This window comes from Sus scrofa, chromosome 17 (assembly GCF_000003025.6).
Source record: "Sus scrofa isolate TJ Tabasco breed Duroc chromosome 17, Sscrofa11.1, whole genome shotgun sequence".
In the NCBI taxonomy this organism is placed as follows: domain Eukaryota; kingdom Metazoa; phylum Chordata; class Mammalia; order Artiodactyla; family Suidae; genus Sus; species Sus scrofa.
Window position 1 is genome coordinate 44,112,854 of NC_010459.5, and position 26,784 is coordinate 44,139,637.

Sequence of the window (26,784 nt, forward strand, 5' to 3'; positions counted from 1 at the left end):
AAATGAAGGGTCCACGAGAGCACAAACCATGGGTCTCGCTCACTGCTGCGTCTCCAGCACTTTGAACAGCGCTCGACACATTCATTCGCTGAATGCCGGGGCCACATTATGGAGTGGGCAGTCACAGAGTCTTACTTTCTTCCAGCAGCGAAGAGTAACTCAACAGTTTAGTCCTCCAAGCTCCAGGCGTACATGCCCCCAAGGAATAGGCAGAGCTAGGAGATGGTGGTGGCAGGGGAAGTGGCACGTCTCCTTTCTCAGAGCAGAGTGTGCGGGGTTCCCTCCTCCCCTCCAGAATCCTCTGCACAGGCATTCTGCATTCTCCTCCGGGACATTATCCACAGAAGGGAGGGGAGCTGGCAGCCCTCCCACTGTTGCCTAGTGGCCTCTGCTATCCCCTCAGGCCACCCTACACTCAGAGATGGCAACAGGGGTGGCTTCCTCTGAGAGGGAAGTAAGAGACCAGTTTTTCACTGCTATTCTCCTTTCTCAGGCTACTGTCAGCACCCTCTGCCATTTCTCGGCCTCAGGAGTTACAGGTACTACAGGACATCTACACAAAACCTGCTGCAGCTGACGGTCTAGGACTGAATCACAGCTGAGCCTCTGGAGGAAGGCAAAGCTTGATTTTTTCACACCCTTTGATGCTGACACAGATGTGCAAGGTGTGAGAGACAACACAGGACTCCCCTGATGCCTCCAGGGAGCTCTCCCTCATAAAGGGACCCTAGGTTGGTTTACCCACAGCCTGCACAGCAAGACAGTGTTGTGCAGGTCCTGCAGCATCACCTTTCTTCTTCGTTGTCCCTAAGCAGTGCCCAGTTCCTGTCCTGGACCCTCTGGAACCTGTGCCTTCACTCTTCTGGAGAGGGGAGGAGGATCTGGGAAGGGCTGATGGAGTAGATACCAGAGCGGGACACCTAGTTCTCTGTCCTCTTGCTTCGGGATGGACCGGCTGCTCCCAGGCAGGGACACCGCAGGGTCTCTCCATCCCCCTCCCTCTCTGCTCCAAAGGAAGGACTGACCTGATCAGTGAAAGCAGGACACCAGGTCTGAGCTCCCGCAGACTCATCCCTCCCCTTGTCCCTCCCCTTGCGGAGGACAGGGAGTCCCCCTCTGTTACCGCAGGCTTCCTAGAACAGCATCTGCCAGCAGATGACTGCCAGCAGTTCTGCGTGGGCAAGGCTGAGGGTGTGCCTGTGCAGGAGCCCAAGGGAGGCTAATTCTGGCTATAGGTCAAGCTATCTGCTAATCCACCATCACAGTTTATCAAAGCCGATGCTTTGATCCTTTGCATTCCTGTGTCTATTTCTTAATTGGTTCGGATTGAGGCATGGGAGAGGAAATGTAATTATTAGACTCGGATTCTAACAAGCCCAAAGAAAACAGAGGGTGACAGTCAATGTCATTTGTTTTACGAAGACTTAGATTTTTAAAATACATGTATATTTCTCTAGCCAAGTCCTGAGCCTCTCTTAATCCTGTCCCCAAAGGACAGAGAACTCCAGCAAAATGATCAGAAGGCTGAATGAATGAACTTTAAAAAGCACCAGAAAAGGTAACACTGCTGACTTGCAGCTGACTTTCAGGGCGGAGCTCTGTTCCACAGCCACGGAAGCTGGCTTGTCTGCAGCTTGTCAGCCGTGCCCAGCCTCCCCCGAATATGGGCGGCTTCCCTGTTGAGGCTCTGAGGGGGTTTGCCCAGGATCCAGCAAGAAGCACTGTCCTGGCCGTCCCTGCTTCCCCAGGCAGTCTCAACTCCAAATAAGCATGGACTGAATCAGATCTGTCCAGGCTGCCTGCAATCAGAGTGAGCACTTAATTTTCTACCATCTGAACTCGACCTCAGGCGCTATGGGAAAACTCCACCAGGGTAAAGGTAAGACTATGTTCATGATGGGACTCGCCTTCTGTGGCCCTGATGTTGAAGCAGATAGTATGTGCTCCAATCCACTCACAGACGAATATGCTATGCCAGGCCCAATTTCCAAAGAAGATATGGGCATCTTCCATCAAAACAGGAGTTGCGGTTCTTCAATAACCACGAAGAATCACAGAGGACTGAAAGTCTTGGCTGGTTACCAAAAAATTAGCATATGTGCATATGTGTGAAAGGCTGTGTGTAAGTCAGCCTGACCTAAGCAACTGGCAAGGACAGTACCAGGCAACGGGTCTGGTTAAGTTTTCTGCTGTTAAGGACAGGAATGCAGTTCACCAACTTTCACAGCTGATTCGGCTGCAGTCTTCTGCACCACGTAATGGTCTCAGGGCCCTAGTCTCCAGACTCTGTCTTCTATATCACGTTCACGGCATGTGGTGAAGGAGGGGCAATTGCTGGGGAAAGCGTGTGCTTGGTGGGGAGTCCAGCCCTCGTGCTCGCCTCCCCACAGAACCTTGCTCCATCTCCGTGACAACTCTGAACAGCTCACAAATTCCACTCCACCATAACCGCAGACCCAATTCCCTGCCCTAAAATTATTCTATTCTTCCTAATTCTTTCATTTCTACCTAGTCTAGTCAGCCATCTCAAAAATAAAGGAGTTCTCTTTAGGGCTGCACCTATAGCATATGCAGATTCCCAGGCTAGGGGTTGAATCGGAGCTGCAGCCACCAGCCCACACCACAGCCACAGCAACACCAGATCCTTAACCCAATGAGCAAGGCCAGGGATTGAAGCTGTGTCCCTGTGGATGCTAGTCAGATTTGTTTCCACTAAGCCACAATGGGAACTCCTCAATTTTAACACTTTTATTTGAGAAAATAAACATATATAAAAAGAATTCTCACAAAAAATTAAGAGCTATCACTTTCTTAATCATTGAAACATTTTAGAATAAGTTCAAATATATATCTCACAGAGTTATATATTTGGAAAAGTTTTTTTTCCTGAAGTTAGGGCAAAAACAAAGTAAAAATAAATAAATAAATAAATAAATAAATAAAATAAAGGAGTTCTCTCTAAGTTACAAAGCCATAAATAAAAATAACCCAAAAAGCAGCCAAAAGATGAGGAGCTCTAACTCTAACTTGGCCTGGGGCTGCCATTATCACGGCCACCGCTACTGCCACTCCTTTTTCTTCTGCTATGTTCTTGGTACAAGTGCCCACCCTGACTCACCCCGAGGGCTGATGGTCTATGTTTCTCCACTGAGGCTGAGCACTAGAGGAAGGGCAGAAACCGACTCAGTACAAAACCCTCACACCATCCCATTTCAGTCTGGACTTCACTGCTACTCCCCTGTTTATCTCCTGCCAGTCCCCTAGCAGTGGGCATTAAAATTAACACAATGTTGTGAATCCACTATACTCCAATTAAATAAACCAACCAACCAACCATTCCCAGGCTTCTCCCCTTCCCTCAGACCCTAATTCTGGGAAGCCCCGCCCCCCCATCTGGCTGGTACACATACAACTCGATGACCTTGGATGACTTCATCTTCTCCTTCAGGATTCTCATTCTTTCTTTCCATTTCTTGGCACTGCACCTACTCAACGTCTAGATTTCACTAGGGGAAGCGTGATGATTCCAAAATCCGTGCCTCTGGCCTTGACCTGTGTCTAAATGCCAGCCCCACATTTCCAACTTTCCTCCTGGGAATTCCTTCAGGCATGCCCAGCAAACATGGCATCCAAATGGCCACCCAATTTTAGTTTCTCGTACCACCAATGTCTCAGGTAACAAGCCTCAGAGTCAGGTGAGCACTGCCAAAGAGCACAGAACTTTACAGCTGTCAGGAACTTATGACTTAAGACACCATCTGCAGAAGGATTGGCCAGCATCTTCTACAACAGCAAATATTCCACATGTTGTGGGCTATGGTCTCTGTTGCAACTCTCACCTCTGCCACTGTGACAGGAAAGCAGCTGGAGATAATATGTGGACAAAGGGGTGTGGTTGGGTTCCAATAAAACTATTTAAAGATCGGGGGTAATCAGGGGGTGAGCCCATTGGCAGTAGCTTCCCAACCCCTGATCTCCATCACTCTCCTAATTAGTTTCTTCCTGGTGACTTGATCAGCTATTAGTTTCTCCTTATTATTATTACTCTGGTGTTGAGTGTACACCAATTCCTTTAAAAATTAGTTATTCATTATATCTAGCAACTCATCTTTGACCCAAATATCCCATCACCAGCAGAAAGGTCTGATGGTGAGCTAGTCATAGCCACTGATTTTTCAAGCTGGATTTTGAACACAGTGCCACAGAATTTGCTTTAAAATGATATTTTTCCCTGAGTTTTACCCATTTGTCACCAACATAATAATTTAGAGCACTACTTTTTCAACTAGTAGACAGTTTTTGTCAAATATAATGTTATTTGGAAACTTGTTACACGAAAAAGACAAAGCAGAATGAGTCTATGGGATGTGGTGGGCAGGGAAGAAGCCCGGACACCCATCACCTTAGCTCCCTTCCCTGCACCCCTGCCCTGGCAGCATCCCCGAACACCTCCTCAGTTCTGTGAAACAGCAGGCTTCAGACTTCTCTCATCAATCACTTGTATCATGACAAAGGTTCTGAGGCCCCCATAGCCCACTCGCACTCCGAGTGTTAGCAGATATCCCAAGCTCCAATACACTCTTGGAATGAAGCTCATCATTAATAATAATGGATGCAAATCTGTATTCTAAAGTAGCCTTTTTGACAAGTTAGAATCTTTTGGATTTTTTTCTTCCCTGGCTGTGCCTGCGGCATGTGGAAGTTCCCCGGCCAGGGACTGAACCTGTGTCACAGCAGTGACAACGGCAGATCCTTAATCCGCTGCACCACACAGGAACTCCCTGGACTGACTGATTGTGCAATCTGGCAGGCGTGTCATTGTTTTTACTTTCAAACTGGGTTGATGAGGAATTCTGAACCAGAAGTTTCAGGTCTGTCATTTCTTTGTTTATGTCTGCTTTTAACATATATTAACTCCAATCTCTGCAGTAATCTTTCAAAGCTACTGTTTTTCAGTTTGGTTAAAGCTAGCAAATTTAACCTGTAAATATACTTAACTGGGCACAAGTTCACTCCAATGTGCTGCATTAAGTGGAGAGCAGACAAACTTGTAAGGCGGCCTCAGTCACCCCCACCACACCAGGGGACTTCCCCTCTCTTCTGGGTCATCTCATGTTCTGTGTGACTTATACCCAACGCACAAACAAAGTGAGTGAAAATGCCAGAATCAATCCATATACTGAGAATTAGAGAATTAGTCAGGCTTAGTCTCTTTCTTTATATCTGATAATAACAATAAAGTATAGTTCTCGTCTACATTTGGAGGCTGCCACTGTGAAATTCCATTAGATTTACAGTAAAGGAAAGATCCACTCTGATTAGCGGGAAGGCTTGATGTTTACTTCTTATTCAGTTGTACCTGGTGACCGGGGCCCTGAGCCTGCCATCTGGCCAACACCACAGCAATAACATGAGCATGGCAGACACTCTCTGTAGCCAAGCCGGGCCCTGTCATGATGTTCTTGGATTGAGGGACAGCTAAGGCAAACAGCAATCATCCTAATGGTTACCTGCAAGTCATTTTGTGGGTTCCAGTCTGAATCAAATATGATGCAGGTATCGGCAGCTGTGAGATTGATCCCCAGGCCTCCCGCTCGGGTGCACAGAAGAAAGACAAAGCGGTCTGAGTCTGGCTTACAGAACCGGTCGATGGCTGCCTGGCGCAGGTTTCCCCGTACTCGCCCATCAATTCGCTCATAGGTGTATCTGAGGGGACCCAAACGAACGAAAGCCCAGGTGTTAATCATGACTTCAGTGGAGAACAGGAAACAACGCAGGGAGCTGTTGACGGATGGCCTTATACCCCTCACCTCTAAATATGGACCAAATGCTAGCAGTCTAGACGGAATCCCCCCTCTACATACGCGGCAGGGCGGACACCTAAAACTGCACTGCAAAATATCCCCCCTCTCAAAACAAACAAAAACCAAACCAAAACAAAAAAACCAGCTACAAACTAAGGAAGAGGAGAGGACCTGTAAACAGAAAATATCGACCCCCACTGCCCAGGCAACTTACTCTCAAGTTTTTCCCCGTTTTCTTGCACTGAATCTAATCATAAGACCAGGGAAAAGCAAATAAAAGCCTCAACTATCTACTTTGGGTAAAGCTCATAACACAGAATCAGAGTTCAAATCAGGCTCCATCTATTTTTGAATAAACTGAAAATGGGAAGAAGACTATCCTTACAGGCAGTCTTTCTATGTCTGAGTTGGTCCTTTCCAGCCTAACACTAGTTCCTCAAAAGCTTTAGAGGCAGACAGCAAAACCTCCAAGTTTACAGCTGAATTCAAGGTCTTCTGGACAATACATTTCCAAGCAAGTACGGAGCAATCACAAGAAAGGTTTCTGCGCAGTGCTGGCTTGGTGAGAATCCAGAATTTTTAGAGGAAAATAAAGCGATGAAGCAAAGCTGGATGTCATTAAGAAGACGTACCTCAGTGGACAGTTAAGAAAGAAGGGAGGAAGGCATGACGGAGGAGAAGGTAAAAGAAAAGAGAACAGGAAATGAAACTGCTACAGGAGCCTATCACCATCTGTCCCTCCAATGAGAAAACACAGAAGGTACCTTTATGATGGCAATCCTGTAATTAGCACAGAATTAAATCAGACGACCAATCCGGAAGGCTGCTGAGTCTCATTCCCTCATCTTTGCACGCCCCTCGCCCCACCCCCAACAAAAAACAAATTAATAAGGGGATGTTATCCTGGGCCCAATCTCAACCGAAAAGTGAGCACTGGTTGGTAAAGCAGAAGTAACAGGACCCATGTGAGAAAAGGACCAAGTCACCCTGGACCCCCTAATGGCCAAGAATACAAATCCTGACAAAAACCTCAGCAGCCCAGAATCCGGGAAGTCAGATCTGTAAAAATTCAGATAAACAACTAGTAAGAGCCTAAGGATAGATTCTCTGGAAGATGACTCTGGATGGGGGTGAATCTAGATAATTAAATCTGGCAATATAATCCTGACTTCCTTGAGGAAAAGAAAAATCCACATGAACAAATCACCCAAGGAAACGCAGGCAGGGACACCAGACCAGCTCAGGATCATAAGGGCCATGTACAAAGCCAACAACCAAAGCTGACAAGACTGTCTTGCCTTTCGAAGGCTACAGGGCACCCACACCTGGAACTATTACTGCAGATTTTTCATTTCTTCTTTTCTAATGCAATACATGATACCAAGTGGCAAATAAAACCAGTGGTGGTGACAGGACTGTCATGAAGGCAGACTAAGAAAATTTTGTGTCATAAGCTAAAGGCTAAGGGTCATATGTTGAATTCCATAACACTGCGAAGCAATTAGCTTTAATTGTCATTATTTTTAATAAGAGCCACAGCAATATTAGCAACAAGTTCTTAAGTGTCACACTCTGTGCCAGCCACTGTGATACATGCTATGTATCATCATCACATTCACTTCTCACAATAATCCTACGAGGTAGTTCCCCCTTTTACACCTGAGAAAACCTCAAAAACAAAAGCGAAACAAAAAACCCTCACCAGCAAAAATAATTTGTGCAGTCACCTAGCTGGTAAGTGAGATCCATTTGACTCAAAGTCCACACTCTTAACCAGCTGGCTGTGTGGCCTTCATATCGTACCCTACATTTCAATGCAGTAGAAAGACTTCCCTAAAAACTTAAAAGAGAAAAGTAAAGGTAAATAAGAGACACTGGTAAACCTAGGACACCTGTAACTCTAGTAGGAGGTGAGAACGGAAACGGATCAGTGCACCGAGCATCTGTACTGAGTCATTCCCAGAAGTTTGGCCACGTATGTGATGCAGTAGGAGCAGCACAGGATCTGGAGTCATAAGACAGGGTTGAGATTCAATTAAACAATAGCTGCCACCACCCCACCACCACACATGTGAGCAATTAGCGCTGTAGGCACAGGGGACTCAGCATTCTTTGACAAGATACCCCTAAACCGTCAGAGAGGAGCCAGATGCCCATGGATCTGAGTGAGACAGGGAATACGCTTAGTGTTGAGGAGGAGGAGAAACCAATAAATAGCGATGATATAGCTTGGCAACCATCTAGGGAAATAACTCCCATAAAATTAGATAGTGTTTGGCCAGCTATACTAGAACATACTCTGAGAAACCGTGCAGGACGACTGGAATGTCAATCCTCATTTCTAGCACTTACTCGGTTTTGAGGGAGGGCCTTCGAAGAACGCAAAACTAAAATAAAAAGCCAGTGATTTGACAGTGCATTTAAAACTGTTCCTCACTCCCCTCGCTTCTGAGCCAGATCCTCTGGCTATGCCCTCACCCCTGTATGAGGATGGCATGAAATTAAATGGGACCCAAACCAAACTGACAGCAGGTATGGCAACAAGGCTCAAGAACAAAGAAAATCTTGAGGGCTAGTAAGTCTGAATGAGGAAATCAGACATCATGAAATTTTCCACACCAAACGTCAGTGCAGCAATTAACCCTGCGTCAACTGTATTCTGAACAGAATCCCTAGGAGTTGATGTGGTTCACTGAAATGTAGTTCTGAGTCACTGTCAAATATCAACGAGAAGCAGGTGGCACTCTGGAAAACCTCTGGGTGCTTTGGTGGGGAGGGCGGGGGTGAAATGACACGTTTTTGGCACAACAAGATGCTGACCTCACAAGGCCTGAAGGGAAATGAACAAACTTCTCGTCTCCCAGCAATAACCAGCTGGAAAACATAAAGAGTAGGGGAAAAAAATTACATTCACAATCCCCATAAACATATAAAATATTTACAATTAACCCCAATAAGAAATATGCAGGACTTGGCAACATGACTCAAGGAGTCATGTTGGTTTGGTCACCATGTCCCTAACACCCACAGAGGTCCAAGCACAAGGTTGGCATCTTATATTTACTGCATCAACAGTGTATAGAAAAGACCTGAATAAGCAGTACCACGTTCTTCAGCTGCACAAGGATGTCAATCCAACCTGAGGTGCATAAAAGCCAATCAAAATCCCACCAGATGTATGTAAGTACACATAGATAAACACTGATATGTAAATGTGTGTGTACACATACATATCTATCTATCTATCTATCTATCTATCTATCTATATATCTTTTTTTTTCTTGTAGTGAGAACTGGAGTAAGTCAGGGAGAGATTAAAAAGAAATAATTCTCGGAGTTCCCGTCGTGGCGCAGTGGTTAACGAATCCGACTAGGAACCATGAGGTTGCGGGTTCGGTCCCTGCCCTTGCTCAGTGGGTTAACGATCCGGCGTTGCCGTGAGCTGTGGTGTAGGTTGCAGACGCGGCTCGGATCCCACGTGGCTGTGGCTCTGGCGTAGGCCGGTGGCTACAGCTCCGATTCAACCCCTAGCCTGGGAACCTCCATATGCCGCGGGAGTGGCCCAAGAAATAGCAACAACAACAACAAAAGACAAAAAAAAGACAAAAAAAAAAAAAAGAAAAGAAATAATTCTCAAGAATTCTGAAGTCCACCTACAATAATATATGAGCAAAGGAACAGAAATATTGATCAGAAGAATAGAAAGGTTACTACATACCCAGCATATGTAATATTTTAGTATATTTTATGGACAGTGTTTTACATGAATGGGAGAAAGATGGACTGCTATTTAATTAACAGAAAATCAGACATATTTGGAAATAAATTAAATTAGACCCCCCCATTATATGCCATTTACCAAAATTATAGAAAGATTGAAGACCAAAATATAAAAAAAAAAAAAGAAAGAAAGAAATCCAGCTTAAGATTATGAGTTAACATGCACACTTCATTCTTTTATCTCCTCAAATGTCTAACAAAATGACAGGAAAAGGAATTTTTTTTTTTTTTTTTTTTTTTTTGCTTCTTGCTTTTTAGGGCCGCACCCGCAGCATATGGAGGTTCCCAGGCTAGGGGTCCAATCGGAGCTACAGCTGCTGGCCTATGCCACAGCCACAGCAACATCAGATCCGAGTGGCACCTGCAACCTACACCACAGCTCACAGCAATGCTGGATCCTTAACCCACTGAGCGAGGCCAGGGATCAAACCTGCAACCTCACGGTTACTAAGTGGATTCGTTTCCGCTGTGCCATGATGGAAACTCCAAAGGGATTTTTTTTTTTTAAACGCATAATAATGCCCTCCCCCAAGTAAACCTATAAACAGAACAGGAGAAGCCATAATAAGATTCTGGAAGTTGCAAAGTACACCAAGTGGTATCTTATCTGGAGAAACCAGATCCCAGGTGAGAAATAACCTAATTCAGTACAGCAGAATATCCCAAGGGAATTAGGCACTGGTGGCACCAGATACCCCTGAAAATGGGGGTACAAAGAGTCTAAAAACAAGGGAACTTACTAGTTGAGTATTTGTTGAAGTATCTACTAGCCTATAGGCCATTCACCCCTGCCTTGAAAGGATAAAAAATATATACCTGTCTCTACCCTAGGAGATGCCACACAGATAAAGGCAGAGGTACTGTACTAAAAAAGAGAAGAGAGAAGTTCCCGTTGTGACTCAGCGGTAATGAACCCGACTAGTATCCGTGAGAATGCTGGTTCGATCCCTAGGTTCTAACCTCTAGGTAGTGCCTACCATCTGGCAGCCAAAACCAAACATTAGATGAAAGCCTCTGACCTGAAACACAAAGGCTTTGCTTCTGGTGCGGAGGGGCAAGGTCTTAACACACCAAGTCTCCAGGAGATAACCACCACAAAATCTGGGCAAAATACGAAACAAAACAAATGAACAGAAAAACCCACCTGATGACACTCCAGAGTTAAGGAAAACAGGCAGATTTTGGAGAGCACCAGAAAACTGTGGTGGGGATTTCCCCAGAGGGGAAGCCACAGTTATGGCAAAGTTTGAGGGCAGTTATAAATCTTGATAAGAAGCCACTGTTTTTCTGACCAGAAGCACCAAGGGAAGAAATCTGGGGCAACCAGAATTGCCAGAGGGTGAGAGGGGATCTCCAGAAAGTAGAGGCAGAGACGGTGAACCCCAAACTCTGGGTATAACCCTATCTAAGGCTCTTGTTGACCTCTGACTATTCACACATGCTGTGGCACACTTAAAGCAGCCGGAGCTGCCACTGGAGCTGCCACCTATCCTAGACATGGACAATTTGCATTTCGAGTCTCACCTAGTCAACTGCCTCCATATAAAAAGCATTAACATCTTCACAGCAATAAAAAAAAAATCCTGAATTTTCATAACAAAATATTCATAATATCCAGGGGTAACCCAAAATTATGTAATATACAAAGAAAGTGGAAAAATCTGACACATTCTCAAAGGAAAAGACAAGAGATATCAAACCTAAGATATCTTAATTATCAGATGGAACTTTAAAGCAGCTCTTAAAATTATATTCAAGGAAGTAATGTATACAATGAATGAAAAGATAGGAAATCATAGCAGAGAAACAAAACATACTTAGAAGCAAACGGAAATCTTACAACTAAAAAACAATATCTAAAATAAAGCAAGCAGTAGATAGGCTTGATAAGCATGATGGAAATGACAGACAAAAGAGTCAGCAAAACCTGAAGATAAACAAATCAAAAGAAGGGAGAGGAAAAAGGACTAAAAAAACCCCAGAGCCTATGGACTTGTGAGATAATATCTAAAGGTCAAACATACGGGTGATTGGAGTCTCACAGAGAAACAAGAAAACAGAGCAAATGGAAAAAAAAAGAAATCAAGAAATATTGATCAAAAGCTTCCCAAATCTGACAAAGGATGTACATATACAAATTTAAGGTCAGTGAACTCTGCACAAGATGAATTTTACACATCACAGTCAAACTGCAGCAAATCAAAAATTAAAAGAAAATCCTGATAGAGTAAAATAATACTTTTTGTTTGTTTGCTTGCTTGCTTTTTAGGGCTGTACCCACAGCACATGGAGGTTCCCAGGCCAGAGGTCTATTGGAGCTATGGCTGCCAGCCTACACCACAGCCACAGCAAAGCCAGATGTGAGCCTCATCTGCGACCTACAGCACAGCTCACGGCAACACTGGATCCTTAACCGACTGAGTGAGGCCAGGGACTGAACCTGCAACCTCATGGATGCTAGTCAGATTTGTTTCCGCTGTGCCACGGATGAGAACTCCAAAATAACTTATTTTATACAGGGGAAGAGCCACTTAAATGTGAAACGTCTCATCAGAAACCATGGGGACAAGAACACAGTGGAATAACACTTACTTCAGGAGTTTCTGTTGTGGCTCAGCAGTAATGAACCTGACTAGTATCCATGAGGGTGAGGGTTTGATCCCTGGCCTCGCTCAGTGGGTTAAGGAGCTGGCATTGCCATGAGCTGTGGTGTAGGTTATAGACATGGCTCGGATTCTCCACTGCTGTGGCTGTGGTGTAGGCTGGCAGCTACAGCTCCAGTTTGACCCCTAGCCTGGGAACTTCCATATGCCGCAAGTGTGGCCCTAAAAAGACCAAAAAACCCACTCACTTCGAAGTGCTGAAGGGGAGGGGAAGGCAACTCAGAATTCTAATATGAAAGACAGAAACATAAACAAGCAAAAAGAAAAAATTTGATAGAGAAAACAGACACTGTAGGAAGACTGAAAAAAATCTATCATGATTGATCTCAGAAAGAGAAGACACTACACCTGTGTGATAACTGGCTGAGTACTATAAAAACTGAAAAATTACAGAAGAAAACTAGGAAATTAAAAACAATTACATAATGAGAGTCTAGGGGTTAAAGCTGAAAGACAGAGTAAAGGAACTCTACCAGAGGTAGAGCAAAATATAATGAGAGGGGAAGTAGAGAAAAGAGAAAATTACGTGATCAGTCTAGAAGATTTGACATACAAGTAACAGCTGTTCCACAAAGAGAAGGCAAAACAGAAAGAAATAAGGAAGATAAAATACAAAGAAACATAGAAGGAACATAGATTTCAGATGGGAAAGACCTACTCAGCCTCCGGTTCAACAGACAGTATATGAAACCCAGTTCACTGTAAAATTTCACAGCACAGGGACAAAAAGGATCAATCAAAGCTTCTTAAAAAAAAAAAAAAAAATCCTCCCCCCCCCCCCAACAGACTAGGAATCAGAAGGGCTTTGAACTTCCAAACAATCGTGGAAGCTAGAAGTCAATGGACTAACACCTTCAAAATTTTGTGGGAAAATTTTAACCTAGAATCTCAAACTTCACCAAACTATTGCTCTCGAGAATGAGAGTAAACTGACAAAGTCTCTAAACTTACTTACCCTTCACCTTTTCTCAGAAGCTCCCAGAAGAGGTACATGAGATCCACCAACAAGATTTGATTCAAAAGAGAAGGCAAAAGAAACTTGTCAGTGTGATGAAGGAAGGGAGATCACAGATGGCAACTGGCCAGAGAGGGATAGACAGAAGGTCCCAGGAGAGATGGCTCAGACAGGAAACTGAGGTGCTGGGACCGAACAAGAGGAGATCTAGACAAGAGTAAATTTTGGAGCTGAATTATAATAAGTATATAGAAAAATAGAAAGAAAATATTTTTAGCTTTAGGAAAAATAAAAACTGTACAAGAAAGAAATGATAAACAGCACACTACATGGCTGAGCAGTAACAGCATTTAAATAAGTCATAATGAACCCTGAGGATTAATTTAACCCAAAGTACTACACAGCATGTTGGGAAAATGGACGTCAGGAGTTTCATATGTGGTACTTATGAGGAGCAGTGGAAGAAGGGAATATTCATCTTCTGTAGTAAAGGACAGATAACATTTAAAACTAAAAAAAAAAAAAAAAAAAAAAATTACAACTACTAACATTATTTAGAGATATAACTAGAAATACCAAAAGAAATAGCATAAAGAGTTTAAAGCAAATGTTTCATGCAGGGGGAAACTGGGGGGGTGTGGTGGTAACTGGAAATGCTCTTTTTCAAAGGTCTAATAGTATAATTTGGCTTCTTAAATTATGTGCATGTAAAATTCTGATGAAGATAAAAAAACAAATTAAAAAGAGAAAAGTAATGATGATACTAAGGTCAGAAGACCCTGTTGGATACAGAGGTAGGGTGAAGAAGCCATAAAAGAGTTAAAAGAAAATGCTTAATATTTATATGACTGCAAGGTTGAGAGGTGGGGGAAGCATTTTTAAGCATATTAATTAAAGCATTAAGCCTAAACTTAAGCATAAATAAGCACTTAAGTTTATTTAAAGCTTTTTAAGACTGAGAGATTTGACTATGATCAAATTTAAAAATTCTAAAAATAAGGGAGTTCCCGTTGTGGCGCAGTGGTTAACGAAGCAGACTGGGAACCATGAGGTTGCGGGTTCGATCCCAGGCCTTGCTCAGTGGGTTAAGGATCCGGCGTTGCCGTGAGCTGTGTGGTGTGGGTCGCAGACGCGGCTTGGATCCTACCTTACTGTGATTACAGCAACAGCTCCGATTAGACCCCCAGCCTGGGAACCTCCATATGCTGCGGGAGCGGCTCGAGAAAAGACAACAACGACAACAATAACAAAATCTAAAAATAAAATAAACAAACAAACCCATAGCCATAAAGAAAAAGTCAAAAACAACACTGGGGAAATAGTCACACCGTATTCTTTTTTTTTTTTTTTTTTGTCTTTTTTTGTCTTTTTAGGGTCACACCTATAGCATTTTGAGGGGTCTAATGGAAGCTACAGCTGCCAGCCTACATCACAGCCACAGTAATGCCAGGTAAGAGCCAAGTCTATGACTTACACCACAGCTCATGGCAACACAAGATCCTTAACCCACTGAGAGAGGCCAGGGATCAAACCTGCAACCTCAAGGTTCCTAGTCGGATTCATTTCCGCTGCACCACGGGAATTCCAGTCACACCATATTCTTATGTAAACAAGCAGTTCTTATAATTTAATAAACAAAAAAGCAAAGAGCAACAGAAAATAAAGAACATAAATAAGCAATGCACAAAAAGGAAATACAAACAGCTAGTAAATATGAAATATATTCATTGTCATTCATGATCAGAAATACAAATTAAACTAAAAGGCCATAACTTTGGCTTACTGAATTAGCAAAGACTAAAAGGCAAAAACAGTGTTGTTAAGAGTTTTGGGGAGAAAAGCATTCTCAATACACCATTAAAAGACATGGTAAAAAAAGTCTTTCTATAGGATGTTCTGGAAATACGTATCAAATACTTCTAAAAATGTACATCAGAATTTATCCTTACATAAATCCTTAGAAATATCTGGAAACATTCTCAATGATATGCAAAGTGATATTCAGAGTTCCTTAAAATGCTGAAAAAGTGGAACAACCTTTAAGACAGTATTCATCCAGATCATTAAAATTGTTATAGAAAAATAAAGAAAAAAATTTCATATTAAGTGAAAAGGTGAGTTACAAGGTAGAAAGTAGAATATGATTCCAATTCAAACATATCAACAACAAAGCAAATACATGTATGCACAAAGAACAAAAAAGACGAAAAACATAAACACCTAAGTAGTAATGGGAGTTTTGAGCAGGTGGTGGTATTATCATGTGTCCTTATTTTGAACAGACACTATAATATTTAGATAATTTGAAAAGAAAATGAGCAATAAATGATAAAGAAAAATAGCATATAAGGGAGCTAAATAAAGACATCTATACTTAGCAAAAATCTGTGAATTACACTATTACTCATTTTGGCGGATCTTTAAAAAAACTGCAAACTAGTTGTTACGTATACTTTGAAGAGTGAAATATATCTGTATGAGAAGCAAGTGTCCTGGCAATCATCTATGGTGAATTTATGAAATATGAAATTGCTTTCTAGTTCAGATATATTCCTCAAAGAAAAAAATAATGTAAGTCTTAAGAATTCTTTACCTAAAGATCCCTACTGCAGGGCTCTGAGAAATTCTTTATTGCTTAATCCAATTCTGGAGATTTATGTAATGTTAAATGTCAGCATAACCCATAGTTAAATTGGTCATTTCTTTTAATACTTTTTGTATAAATTACATGTTATAAGTACCAACAGAATCCTCAAGGATCAGGACATTCAACAAAACTGAGATTTGCAATGCTGATTATATAAAAATAAAGATGTCCTTTAAACTTAGCCATGCCTTGGCTAATAGTTTCTATGATCTTAAAAGTCTTTTAGCATTAGGAATAAATTTTAAAAATCCATTTGCCATCTTCAGGTCATTAACATATCCCCATGAATAGAAATGCAAAGCGCAGTGTATAATGTAACAAATGCAATACCCACACAGAAAGCCAATAACCCACATAACCCCCAGGCTCTCACCTGCATGAGGAATGGAACTTAGTTTCAAGGGATTATAGGGGTACAAACAAGAAAATAAATTGGGATGCCATAGCTAGTGTAGAGGATTTGTTGAGAAAGGACATAAAACATCCCTAATTTTTTTTTCCTGGGTGTTATCAGCAACTTGAAATAGTGATGCTTTCCAGAATGTATTTTCTCATCATTAAGGGGGGAAAACAGTAAATATTTTCTTAACCTTATATAATGCTACTCAATTCTGTTTCTTCCAACAAAAGAGAATATAAATAAACATGTAAATTTTCGTTTTTAATCAAAGCAAGGGCTCCAAGAGAGAAAATTCCACTCTATAGAGTTAAACTTGGGTATACTTGGTCATAGAATTTAATTCTGAATTTAAGTAATTCTTTAAAAGAAGATTCCTTTTCTCTATTGTTTAATGCTTTGTTGCTGTTAAAACATCATTTCTGAACGAATCAAAAAGGCATCATAGAAAAGGCACTGCCTGCGGCATTTGATGTACAGCTGTGACACAAGCCTCACCTTCTCTGGATGAGGTAATCTTCCAGGATATCGAGACAGCGCACCATCTGGGAGAAGATGAGAACTTTGTGGCCACCAGCAATCAGCTTAGGGAGCAGCTTATCAATCAGCACGAGCTTCCCCGCTGCTTGAATCATGGCCTGCAGCTGAAAGTCGGGGGCATCGGGGCTGTGGGTTTTCCGGAAGTCTTCCAGAATTTTCTCTTCTGCTCCTGAAAAAGTATGGAACAAAACTATTCCTTGAACAAACACTAAGGTCAAAAGCTACTCCCGGCTTGACAGAACCGAGGACGTGAAGTGTTAGGTCCCGAACCAACAGTCCCATGAAGCAATGTTGCATGTGCCTCCCTGGCCTGTGCCCTCTGCAGAGGGCTCTACAGTCGAGGCAGGGCTGTCCTGACGAGAATGAAGGGGATTTTCTTTCCTGTGAAGTACCTGGATGACTCACGCAAGTAAGGAGACCACCATACTTTAAGAGAAAAATTTTTTTAAGAAAGAAAGAAACCCTCACAGAAAGCTGACAGAAAGATGTACCTCTCAACATAAAAACCAGCCATCAGCAAAATCCAAGCCACATTCTGATTTACGATTTTATCAAAAAAGATTAAAAAAAACCTTTTTCACTTAGTAAACTAATTTATTGGAGAGTTTCAATCTCTTTTATTCAATGAAGTAACACATCTCCCTGCCCCAAAGTGGAAAGTGTGGACTAGACCGCAAGTAGACAAAGGACATCCGTCTCCTGATGGGCAGACTTGGCAGAGGCAGGCTCAAGATGGGGTTCTGTGTGCTCACTGGCTGGGCTGCTGACGCAGATCCATCAACCTCTCTGAACCCTAGTTTGATGCTCTGTAAAAACATCACAACACACACCCTAGCATTTCACGGGAACTCAGTACGCAAGGTCGTGGGCTACTGGGAGGCTGACGTGGGGCCTGCGCTGCCACCGTGTCCCCACTCACCGTTGATCAGGTAGGGGTGGTTACAGCACTTCCTCAGCTCCATCATGGTGTTGATGAGATTGGGCATGTTGTGCTGATTGGCCCCCTTGGTCAGGAAGGAGAAGTTCTTCTCCAGGATGGCGCGGTAGTACTTTTTCTGGATATTAGTCAGCTCTACTTCGATGATCGTCTCTTGTTTGGGAGCAAGGTTCTTTTCCACGTCATCTTTCAGCCGCCGAAGCATCATTGGTTTTAGGATAGACTGCAGTTTCTTCACCTGTCCAGGAAAAATGAGACCTGACTACCTGCCCTGATCTTGAGTCCACAATGGTTACAGGGGATTCCAACCTTCACTACCATCCCTTGAGCATCTAATCACAGTACTGTGGGAGGAGACTAAATGAAAGGTCTTGACTGACTCCTGAACGTGAGGAGCTTGTAACAGAACTGAAACAAAAAAAAAGGGAGCTGGTTTTAATTTGCAAGGAATTTCTGAGAACCTGTGTGGAGACCTTCCAAGATAAAAAGGGAGAAAGATCCAAAGACAGGTCCTCTTCTCCAGGATGGAGAGAACAAACCTCTCTCTAACATGCACACATGTGCAGCAACTACCTGAGCGTATTTACGTCATGTTAGGAGGTATGAATGATATGTTACCGAGGGAAGATGTATATGCTGAAAGAACAAGGGAAGCAGCAGAGGGAATCTGGGGGTGGGCAAAATGGATGAAGGTGGTCAGAAGGTACAAACTTTCAGTCACAAAATAAATACGTCCTGGGGATGTAATAATACACAACAAGCTGACGGTAGTTAATGATACGATATTGTATATTTGAAAGTTGCTAAGAAAGTAAATCATGAGAGCTCTCATCACTAGAAAAAAATATTTATCTGTGTGTGGTGATGGACGTGGTGATCACGTTACAATATACACTACATGTCCTGAATCACTCTGACATACATCGGAAAGCAGTATAATGTTACACGTCATTTACACCTCAATTTAAAATAAAAAGAAGCAGAGGCAATCTGGAGACGGATTCCTCCTACATCTAAATAACATCGGCAACAAACATGGCTGGGGGTAGCAATATGTACAGTTAATGTGGTAAGGGGACACCCCCCCATCATGCAAGCTGTCACTTCAGGGGCGCTCTGAGCCTGGCCGTGTTCTTCGCTATGGTTTGTCTGTTCCTCTCCTAAGAGCCCAGGCCTGGACAGCAGACCTCTCCACACTTGACTGCACCGGCAAGGTGACTTGCTCACTCTCCCAAAGAGAGGGCAGAGAAGGGACTGGACGTCAAGGCACCTGGGTTAACCCTGAGCTGAAACACCATGCCAGTAAGATTAATCCTGATGGGAAAGGGCTGAACATCAAGGTTCAAGTCATAAAGAGCTGCTGAAAAATTTTAAAAGGGGTAGGTTCTGCATAAATAAGTTGTGGGCTTACCCATGCTTCCTGATAAAATATGAAGTGATTTACAGAATTTTCATTTACTCTGGTTTAAAGTATTTGGTGCCATGTTTGTGGTTTTCTCCTAACCAACCCCAATTTTAAATCTAACCCATTTAATGAGCACTTTATTTTACCAACCGTGGTACTTAGGAATGTAATCCCCCAAATGGATACAGAATTCCTATCTAAGAGCCCAAAGAGGGAAGACACAGCTAGGAAATTGTTAAAGACAGGGACAAATGCCAATCTGCCACATGCTGGGTTCAGCCTTTGCCCTTCACTTGGTTCATACCTTGAATCATTTAGAGCTTACTATATGCCAGACACTGTGCTGGTCAATACAACAAACACAACTTTGGAGAAGGTGTGGGCCTTGTCCTCAAGGAGGTCATTGTCTAGGAAGAAGAAAAAATGCATACCACAAAATAAGTGCAATGGGAGAAGAGGATGCATTTCTCATGGTCCAAAAATGGAGAGAAGGCTGGAGCTGGCTTTTGAAAGATCAATAGATACTGCAAATGTCAAGAAGTGGAATTAAGTTTGATTATTCACTGCTCTCAAAGTCTGACTCGCCACAGAAGTAGAAACAAACAGACTGGAACCACAGAGTGTACTCTCAACATCTGTTAGTGAAATTCCCAAACCTTTTCAGTTTCCAAATTCTCTGTCCCAACCTACTCTCACACCATTGCTGGATTAATTTAGCAGAACTAATTATGTCATTGTTGTAGTCAAAGGCTTCCATTGCTTCTCTAATACCTACCAAATTCTTCAACTTGTCTTTTAAGATCTTCCCACAATGTAATACTAAACTCCTCCGGCTTCGTACTACACAATTCATCCATCCTTTTTCCAGCTCAACCAGATGATTCCCTACTACTGAATAAATTCCACTCATTACGATTTTTTTTCCTATGAAAGTAGTCACCATCTCTATCTCCATCTATTGGAAACTGACTCACCCTTAAAAGTCAATTCTCAAATCCTACTCCCTCCCTGAAGTCTTTCCTATTTCCCAGAGTGACCTTCCTCGCCTTTAAAGTCTTCAACTCTATTAATTGATCCTCTTTTGGCATTTAAACTTGTCTGCCTTATCTCTGTAATGTCCAGTTGAGATTTCTACCCGAAGTAGATAAATATGATGCTACCAGGTTTTGAAACAGTCCAATAAGCTAGACTCAGGACTGGATCTCTGAAAACAGGAAATTTAGTTGATTTGGACAAAACTGGACTTACCAACTACTCTAGTATATGTCTGCCGTTTCTTTCCTCACTACCTGTGTATTCTGTTGTACTCAAGAAAAAGAGCCTGGAAACATGCCGCTAATGATGGAGGAGGAAGGATGAAGGATGAGGGAGCAGAGGAGGAGGGAAGCACGCTCCAGAGGCCAGAGCTACGAACAAAACCACTCAACTTCCATATGAAATCAGTGAAGGCAGGAGGCCAGATATAAGGTGTTTTGGGATGTTGATCCATTTATCCTTTGGAGTAACAAGAACTGCTAACAATCAGTTTACCCCTCTCAACACAAACAAATTAAGTAAAGTGGGCAGTGTTCATTTTACCAGGGATGTGAGAGCTCGCTAAATCCTGTCCCCCAGGTGATCGGTTTTCCCCTGGATGGGGAAGGTGATCATCACATTGCCTCCTCAAATCCTCAGGCCCCTAGTTACCTGCTCCTCTGTTTTCAGATCTCCAAACTCCTCCAAGAAAGCAGTCTCTGAGGGAAACTGAGACGGCTCCAGGAAGTTGAGCAGACTGAAGAGCTCCTCCACCGAGTTCTGCAGGGGCGTCCCCGTGAGCAGCACCTTATGTTCCTGCACAGATTCACAGCATGCGATAAGGCCTGAGCCGCCAAAAGGGAGCTCTGGGTAGGAAAATGAAGCCAGGGCATGCCAGGCTCAATCTGGGGCAGTTCTGCTTTGCATTTATGACAAGACAGGGTGACAACATGTCATAGGTATACAGCCAATAAACAGATCAACTTTCCTTTCATATCCCGGAGTCCAGCAGCAACTTCCTGTTAATTAAAGCAACCATTCATTCATTCGATGTGATTGAGCGCCTGCCCACCACACACTGGGCACTGTGCCAAGGCAGTAATGTAAAAGGCCATTGTTTTTGGTACCAGGTCATCCAGGGGCCTGGAAACTGGCCAAAATATCTTATATTTCCAAGTCACAAATCTCATGATATTTAAGATTCCCCTGGGTCCCTCTGGGAATCAATTTGTGGTAAAGGCCAAATTGTTGACCAAGTTCATAACCAAAAAATCTGAGTCCTGCACTATCAGAGCTATCGAGGGCAGAAAGAAAATCTAGGGTCCACAGACTGTGCACAAGTAAGCCGCATGCAGATGGCTAAAGGACCCTTGCTCCACCATGAATGGAAGGGGCCTGTGTTTATTGAAAGAGCTTGCCAGCGCTCACCAGGGCCATGAGCTTCAGGCCCTCCAGAAGCTTGCAGTTCCTATTCTTCAATCTGTGGGCTTCATCAATGATCACACAGCTCCAGTGAATCTTCTTCAGCTCCGGGCAGTCTGCCAGGATCATCTCAAATGTTGTAATGACAACATGGAACTTGAAGACTCCTGACAGGGGGTTTCCCTGAGGATGACACAACCAAAGGCAGAGCTTTATGCGAGGCTCTAGTCCCACTAATGGGTTCCCAGCTAGACCGCAGGAGGCAGTACTACTAAAGCTGTGACCTAGTGAGAAGCCAATAAGCACTGTCTTCCTCATTTGAAAAAAGAGAGACGCTGAGAAGGAAAAAGGGAAGAGACCCAGTTCCATCAATGGAACAAAAGCAAGAGAGCACGTGCCCTCACAGAAGTTAGGCAGAGAGGCAGGACAGAAGGCCGAGCCAGGAAGCTTCTTACTTATTCCTTACCGTGGTGAGGAAACAGATGGGTATTAATTCACACATTGCCAGCCAGGAGTTGGTCTAAATCAGGCATGGCATAAATGCCCAAGGAAATCCTCTTTGCTGCTTTGCAGGTATAATCAATTTACCTTGTAACTTGGGTTCTAACAGAGATTCAATGTCATGATCCTGATTCACCTGGGACAAGTGCTACCAGACAGGACACACCTTTGTCTTTCAGCCTTAGTGTTGCCATCACATTTAAAAAGCAGCTGTGGTCATTAGAGTATAGCTTAAATTTCTTCCAAGCATCTCCTCCTGCTGTCTGTAACACCTCCAGGGAGAGCACTACCTTTGAGTTCATTTAATTTTCACCATACTTAATTACAAAAACCAGTGCTCTGGACAAGCATACAAGCATACTCAGTGAAGTGACTGAACTTAACAAAAACATTTTAAAAAATTCTGTTGTGCTTTTTACAATTTATTTTTTCTTTATCCTTTCCTAACAAGTCTGTTAACCTCCCCTCTCTCCGAATTCCCTGGCTGAGAACTCTTCCTTTGCAGATGAATCCTTCTGCTGACTTTCTTCACTGAGCACATACCAATTCAGGTAAAATCTTCTGCATGTAAAAGAACTTCATAAGCCAACCAAGAAGCTAAGCCTTCAGTGTCTTAAAAAGAGCCTCTGGTACATGTCAGAGAAGAAAGCATGCCCTATGATTCTGTTTTATCATAAATTAAAGGACCAGGGAGCAGGAAGAAGTCTGTCTCAAGAAACACAGGACTATCGATAAGTCAAGAGAAACCCAAGGCAGGGTATTAAACTCTGGAAGACAAGGGACAGAAAGGCTGTCCTCAACTATGACTTCAGGCTGTCACCGGGCCTCTGGGATGCGTGGCAGGCTCACCTGTGCGTCTCTGTACACCATCTCATACTGCTGGATCATCTGCCTGCTGATCTGGCTGCCGTGGTACACGATGGCGTTCATCTCTGTCCATGTCCGGAACTCCCGCTCCCAGTTGGTGATGGTGGAGAGCGGGGCGATGATGAGGAAAGGGCCGTGGATTCCCCTGAGGAATATTTCTGAAAGGAATGTGATGGACTGGATGGTTTTCCCCAGGCCCATCTCATCAGCCAAAATGCAGTTTTTTCTGCAGAGTAAGAAATACACATAACTCATCATCATTACAGGAGAGAGGCAGAGGTAGGTTATAACGAAAAAGATATTTCAGAAGCATCCCATGGCCTGTAAGGTCATCAGTGAGGCCTCTATCAGCATTTTCCAAAGATGCAACTGAGGCAAGTTTCTATTACCATTATTCATTCCCTGCCTACTTCCAAAACGGAACTATTACCTTCCCTGGTGGTCCAGTGGTTAGGATTCGGCGATCTCCCCAAAAAGGAACTATAGCAACTTGTGAGAAAATATGTGAAATAGATCCATTTAAATATAAACTAAAAACACTAATAATTAAAATGATAGTGAGATGGAGTACCCACTGTGGCCCAGCAGGCAAGAACCTGACGAGTATCCATGAAGACGTGGGTTCGATCCCAGGCCCGCTCAGTGGGTTAATGAACACTGCCACGAGCTGTGGTGTAGGTCACAGAGGTGGCTTGGATGTGGTGTTGCTGTGGCTGTGGTGCCCAGCAGTTGTAGCTCCAACCCGACCCCCAGCCTGGGAACTTCCGTATGCTGCAGGTGTGGTCCTAAAAAAAAAAAAAAAAAGTTACTGAGACAAGGAGAAAAAAATCCTGCCCCAAACCTAGGCCAGTTTCTGTACCTGATGAACTTCACGGAAGCCAAGCAAGAACAGAAACATAAGTTATGTGATTCTCATTGTCTATCACTTGTGTTATCAAAGGACAAATGTTTAACCAAATTCTGTATCAGTAAAAATGCTGGTCTCTTCCGGTGACCCAGAACCCCAGACTGCAGCGAGCTCTGAAGAGGGTAGCCCCTGCCCAGGCCTGCTCCTCACTGTAGGAGGGCAATCCCAGACCTGGAGTGCTTGCAGAGCTCTGCCCTGAGCCACACTGTGAACAAGCAGCAGAGGGAAGGTGGGGACAGGGGTCTCCAGAGTTCCAGCTTGCTGTGTTTTCCACTACATGCTGTCCTTAAAATCAGTACTGGGGGTAATACTCTAGAATGTTTCCTCTAGACTCGGACAGGAACTAAAGCAGAGAGGTGAAAACTGAGTGTGACAAGTCTGGGCCACCCATGCTCATAAACAAGTAGCAGAGCTGGGGGGTAGAATCCATTCCCTTTTAGAGCCAATTTTTCTAGACTTGGAGGTAAACAGTTTCAGGAGTTCCCTGGTAATTCAACGGGTTAAGGATCTGGCTCTGTCACTTCTATGGTGCAGGTTCAATCCCTGGCCCCAGAAATTCCACATGCCACAGGTGTGGCCAAACAACACAAAACAAAACAAAAAAGTTTTTTTTTTTTGCTTTTGCTTTATAGGGCTGCACTCGCGGCATATGGAGGTTCCCAGGCTAGGGGTCTAATCGGAGCTACAGCTGCCAGCCTCCACCAGAGCCACAGCAACTCGGGATCCAAGCTGCGTCTGCAACTTACACCACAGCTCATGGCAACGCCGGATCCTTAAGCCACTGAGTGAGGCCAGGGATGGAACCCGAAACCTCATGGTTCCCAGTCGGATTCGTTAACCACTGAGCCATGATGGGAACTCCAAAACAAAATAGTTTTAAAGGATCTTTTGGATTTTGTTTCATCTAGGTTGAGCCTAACCTTTTGGTTAGAGCGGCAAAGGAAAAAAAGTGCAAAGACGTCTAAAGATCATTCCTCTTGGTTGGAGAAACCAAACCAAATCTGATATTAAAAATAAAGTCCTGGTATGCGTTGTGTGCAAAGTCACCAAACTGCTGTACCCTAACCACTCTGCCGGTGCTACTCCAAGCGGGCCAACCACAATCTCCCTCCAGGCACAAACATTTGGTAGAAAAACCATCCCTGAAGACAAGACTGGTTCTGGTTCCACACCTGTTATACCAGTTAAAAAGAAGCCAGTTCATCCCCTCTAGCTGGTACTCCCGGAGCTGGTTACTGTTCTTATATTCTCGAGACTTCTCAAGTTTCTGCCAGGAGTCTGAAGCAGGGCGCTCCTATGGAGGGAAGCAGAGGGCACAAGACATAGAGAATGATGTTTCAGGCATAAAACGTGGAGAGGAACACAGTGCAACGATGAGGAGGGTGGCAAATCCACCGCCGAACACTGCCCTAGAGCTGGCAGCAAACTGCAGTCACATCTTCTGACTAATGAGCAGGCCCTGTATTTTCTATATTTTCCCAGAGAAAACTAATGACAGCTCTATAGAATTTGCAAGCAATTAACGTAGAAGAGAAACAGAGCCACCTAATATCTTGGTAAGTGGTATATTGCTTTACTTAGACTCTTGGAAAAATCACTCCCACTTACACTTTAATTTCCCTACAAGCCGGTATTAGTCAGGTTTTTTTTGTTTTTCTACAGGCAGAATTTCTTTTTGTTATTTGTCTCTGTGCTATCAGCTCAGGAAAGCACAGTGAGTCAAATATTTTGTTCATTAGCTTCCAGAGTCAATACATAAAGCAAAAAACCTGTATAATCAAAGTTGTAAATCCTCAAATTCACCATGAACAAAACAGCAATCTTATTACTTCATTTTCCATATGAAACACCAATTTCAAAATGTAATTGATGTTTATGATGGTTATGGTTATGATAAAACGTCATTTTTATCATCTATTAGGCCCTAATACATCCATGGGGCTATATCCAGAGTCTTCACTGTTCTACCAGATGTCTCATTGCAACAGAAACCACACTTTATACTACAGCTTTATAGCTAATGAAAAATAATTTTTCAAAAATGTCCTGGCCATTTTATCTTAGTATCCTGTTTAAGTATAGAATCAATTTCAAGTTCTCTTAAAATTCTACTGGAATTTCAGCTAAACTGGAGAAATGTTAAATTTTTAGTTTTATATTATTTAGACATAGACTTGATTATTTTGCTTACAGACAAACTGAGCCCCTAAAGTGACACTTTAAGGTCTTAAAAATTAAAAATTCTTAGCTATCCCTGTGGTTATAAGTAAGAATTTTGAGAATGCAGGTTTTCCAACAGCAATTTTAGTCTTTGATAGTTCTTTAGGACACTACAATAAAGAGTACTTCTGAATTACGTTATTAATTAAAACTAAGCCGTTTGCATGTAAAATTTAGTAAGATATTCCCAATCACATCACTAATATTTGGAGATAAGCGTAATCTGTCCACATGGTCTTTCAGAAACTTACATACCAAAATCTACCTACAAAATTACTACAGCTGTAGTGAGGCTAAGCCCCTGCTCCCGCCTCCCCCCCCACCCCCCGCCCCTTTGGCCATGCCTGTGGCACATGGAAGAGCCTGGGCCAGGGAACAAACCCGACCCACAGCAGTGATAATGCCAAACTCTTAACCAGGGAACGCCTAGGCTAAGACCTTTGAAATAGAACTCTGTTGAGTATTAGTATCAGCACATAGGTACAAGTGTTTTCAGAAATAAAAGAGAAAATAATTTATTATGTCAAAATAATTCATTTTAAAGAGAAAACTTTTAAGCAAAGATATTCCTACATAAAATCTCTTGCTCTGTTCCCTTAAAGAAATGACATCCTTCTTAACCTACAAGAATCATTCAGTCCGGATCCCGAAGTCCATGTGACTCACAAGAATTGGGCCCTCTACTCTATTAGATACGATGGGGACTTTCTGGAATGTTCCTCTCC

The 26,784-nt window shown here is 43.0% G+C and overlaps 1 protein-coding gene across 5 annotated transcripts in view; it reads right to left on the reverse strand.

Annotated features, from left to right (window-relative positions):
• Positions 1-26,784, reverse strand: part of CHD6 (chromodomain helicase DNA binding protein 6) — a 217,417-nt gene that overhangs the window by 64,798 nt on the left and 125,835 nt on the right. For 3 of the 5 annotated variants that reach the window (XM_021077869.1, XM_021077872.1, XM_021077868.1), the window contains exons 11-18: positions 25,012-25,133; positions 22,915-23,158; positions 21,571-21,747; positions 20,815-20,958; positions 17,706-17,961; positions 16,745-16,955; positions 8,625-8,678; positions 5,511-5,706 (exon numbers count right to left, since the gene is read on the reverse strand). In XM_021077869.1, coding sequence (XP_020933528.1) covers positions 5,511-5,706; positions 8,625-8,678; positions 16,745-16,955; positions 17,706-17,961; positions 20,815-20,958; positions 21,571-21,747; positions 22,915-23,158; positions 25,012-25,133 — 1,404 coding nt within the window. The remainder of the gene's footprint in view (positions 1-5,510; positions 5,707-8,624; positions 8,679-16,744; positions 16,956-17,705; positions 17,962-20,814; positions 20,959-21,570; positions 21,748-22,914; positions 23,159-25,011; positions 25,134-26,784) is intronic. The other 2 variants (XM_021077871.1, XM_021077870.1) reach the window with 1 other exon arrangement.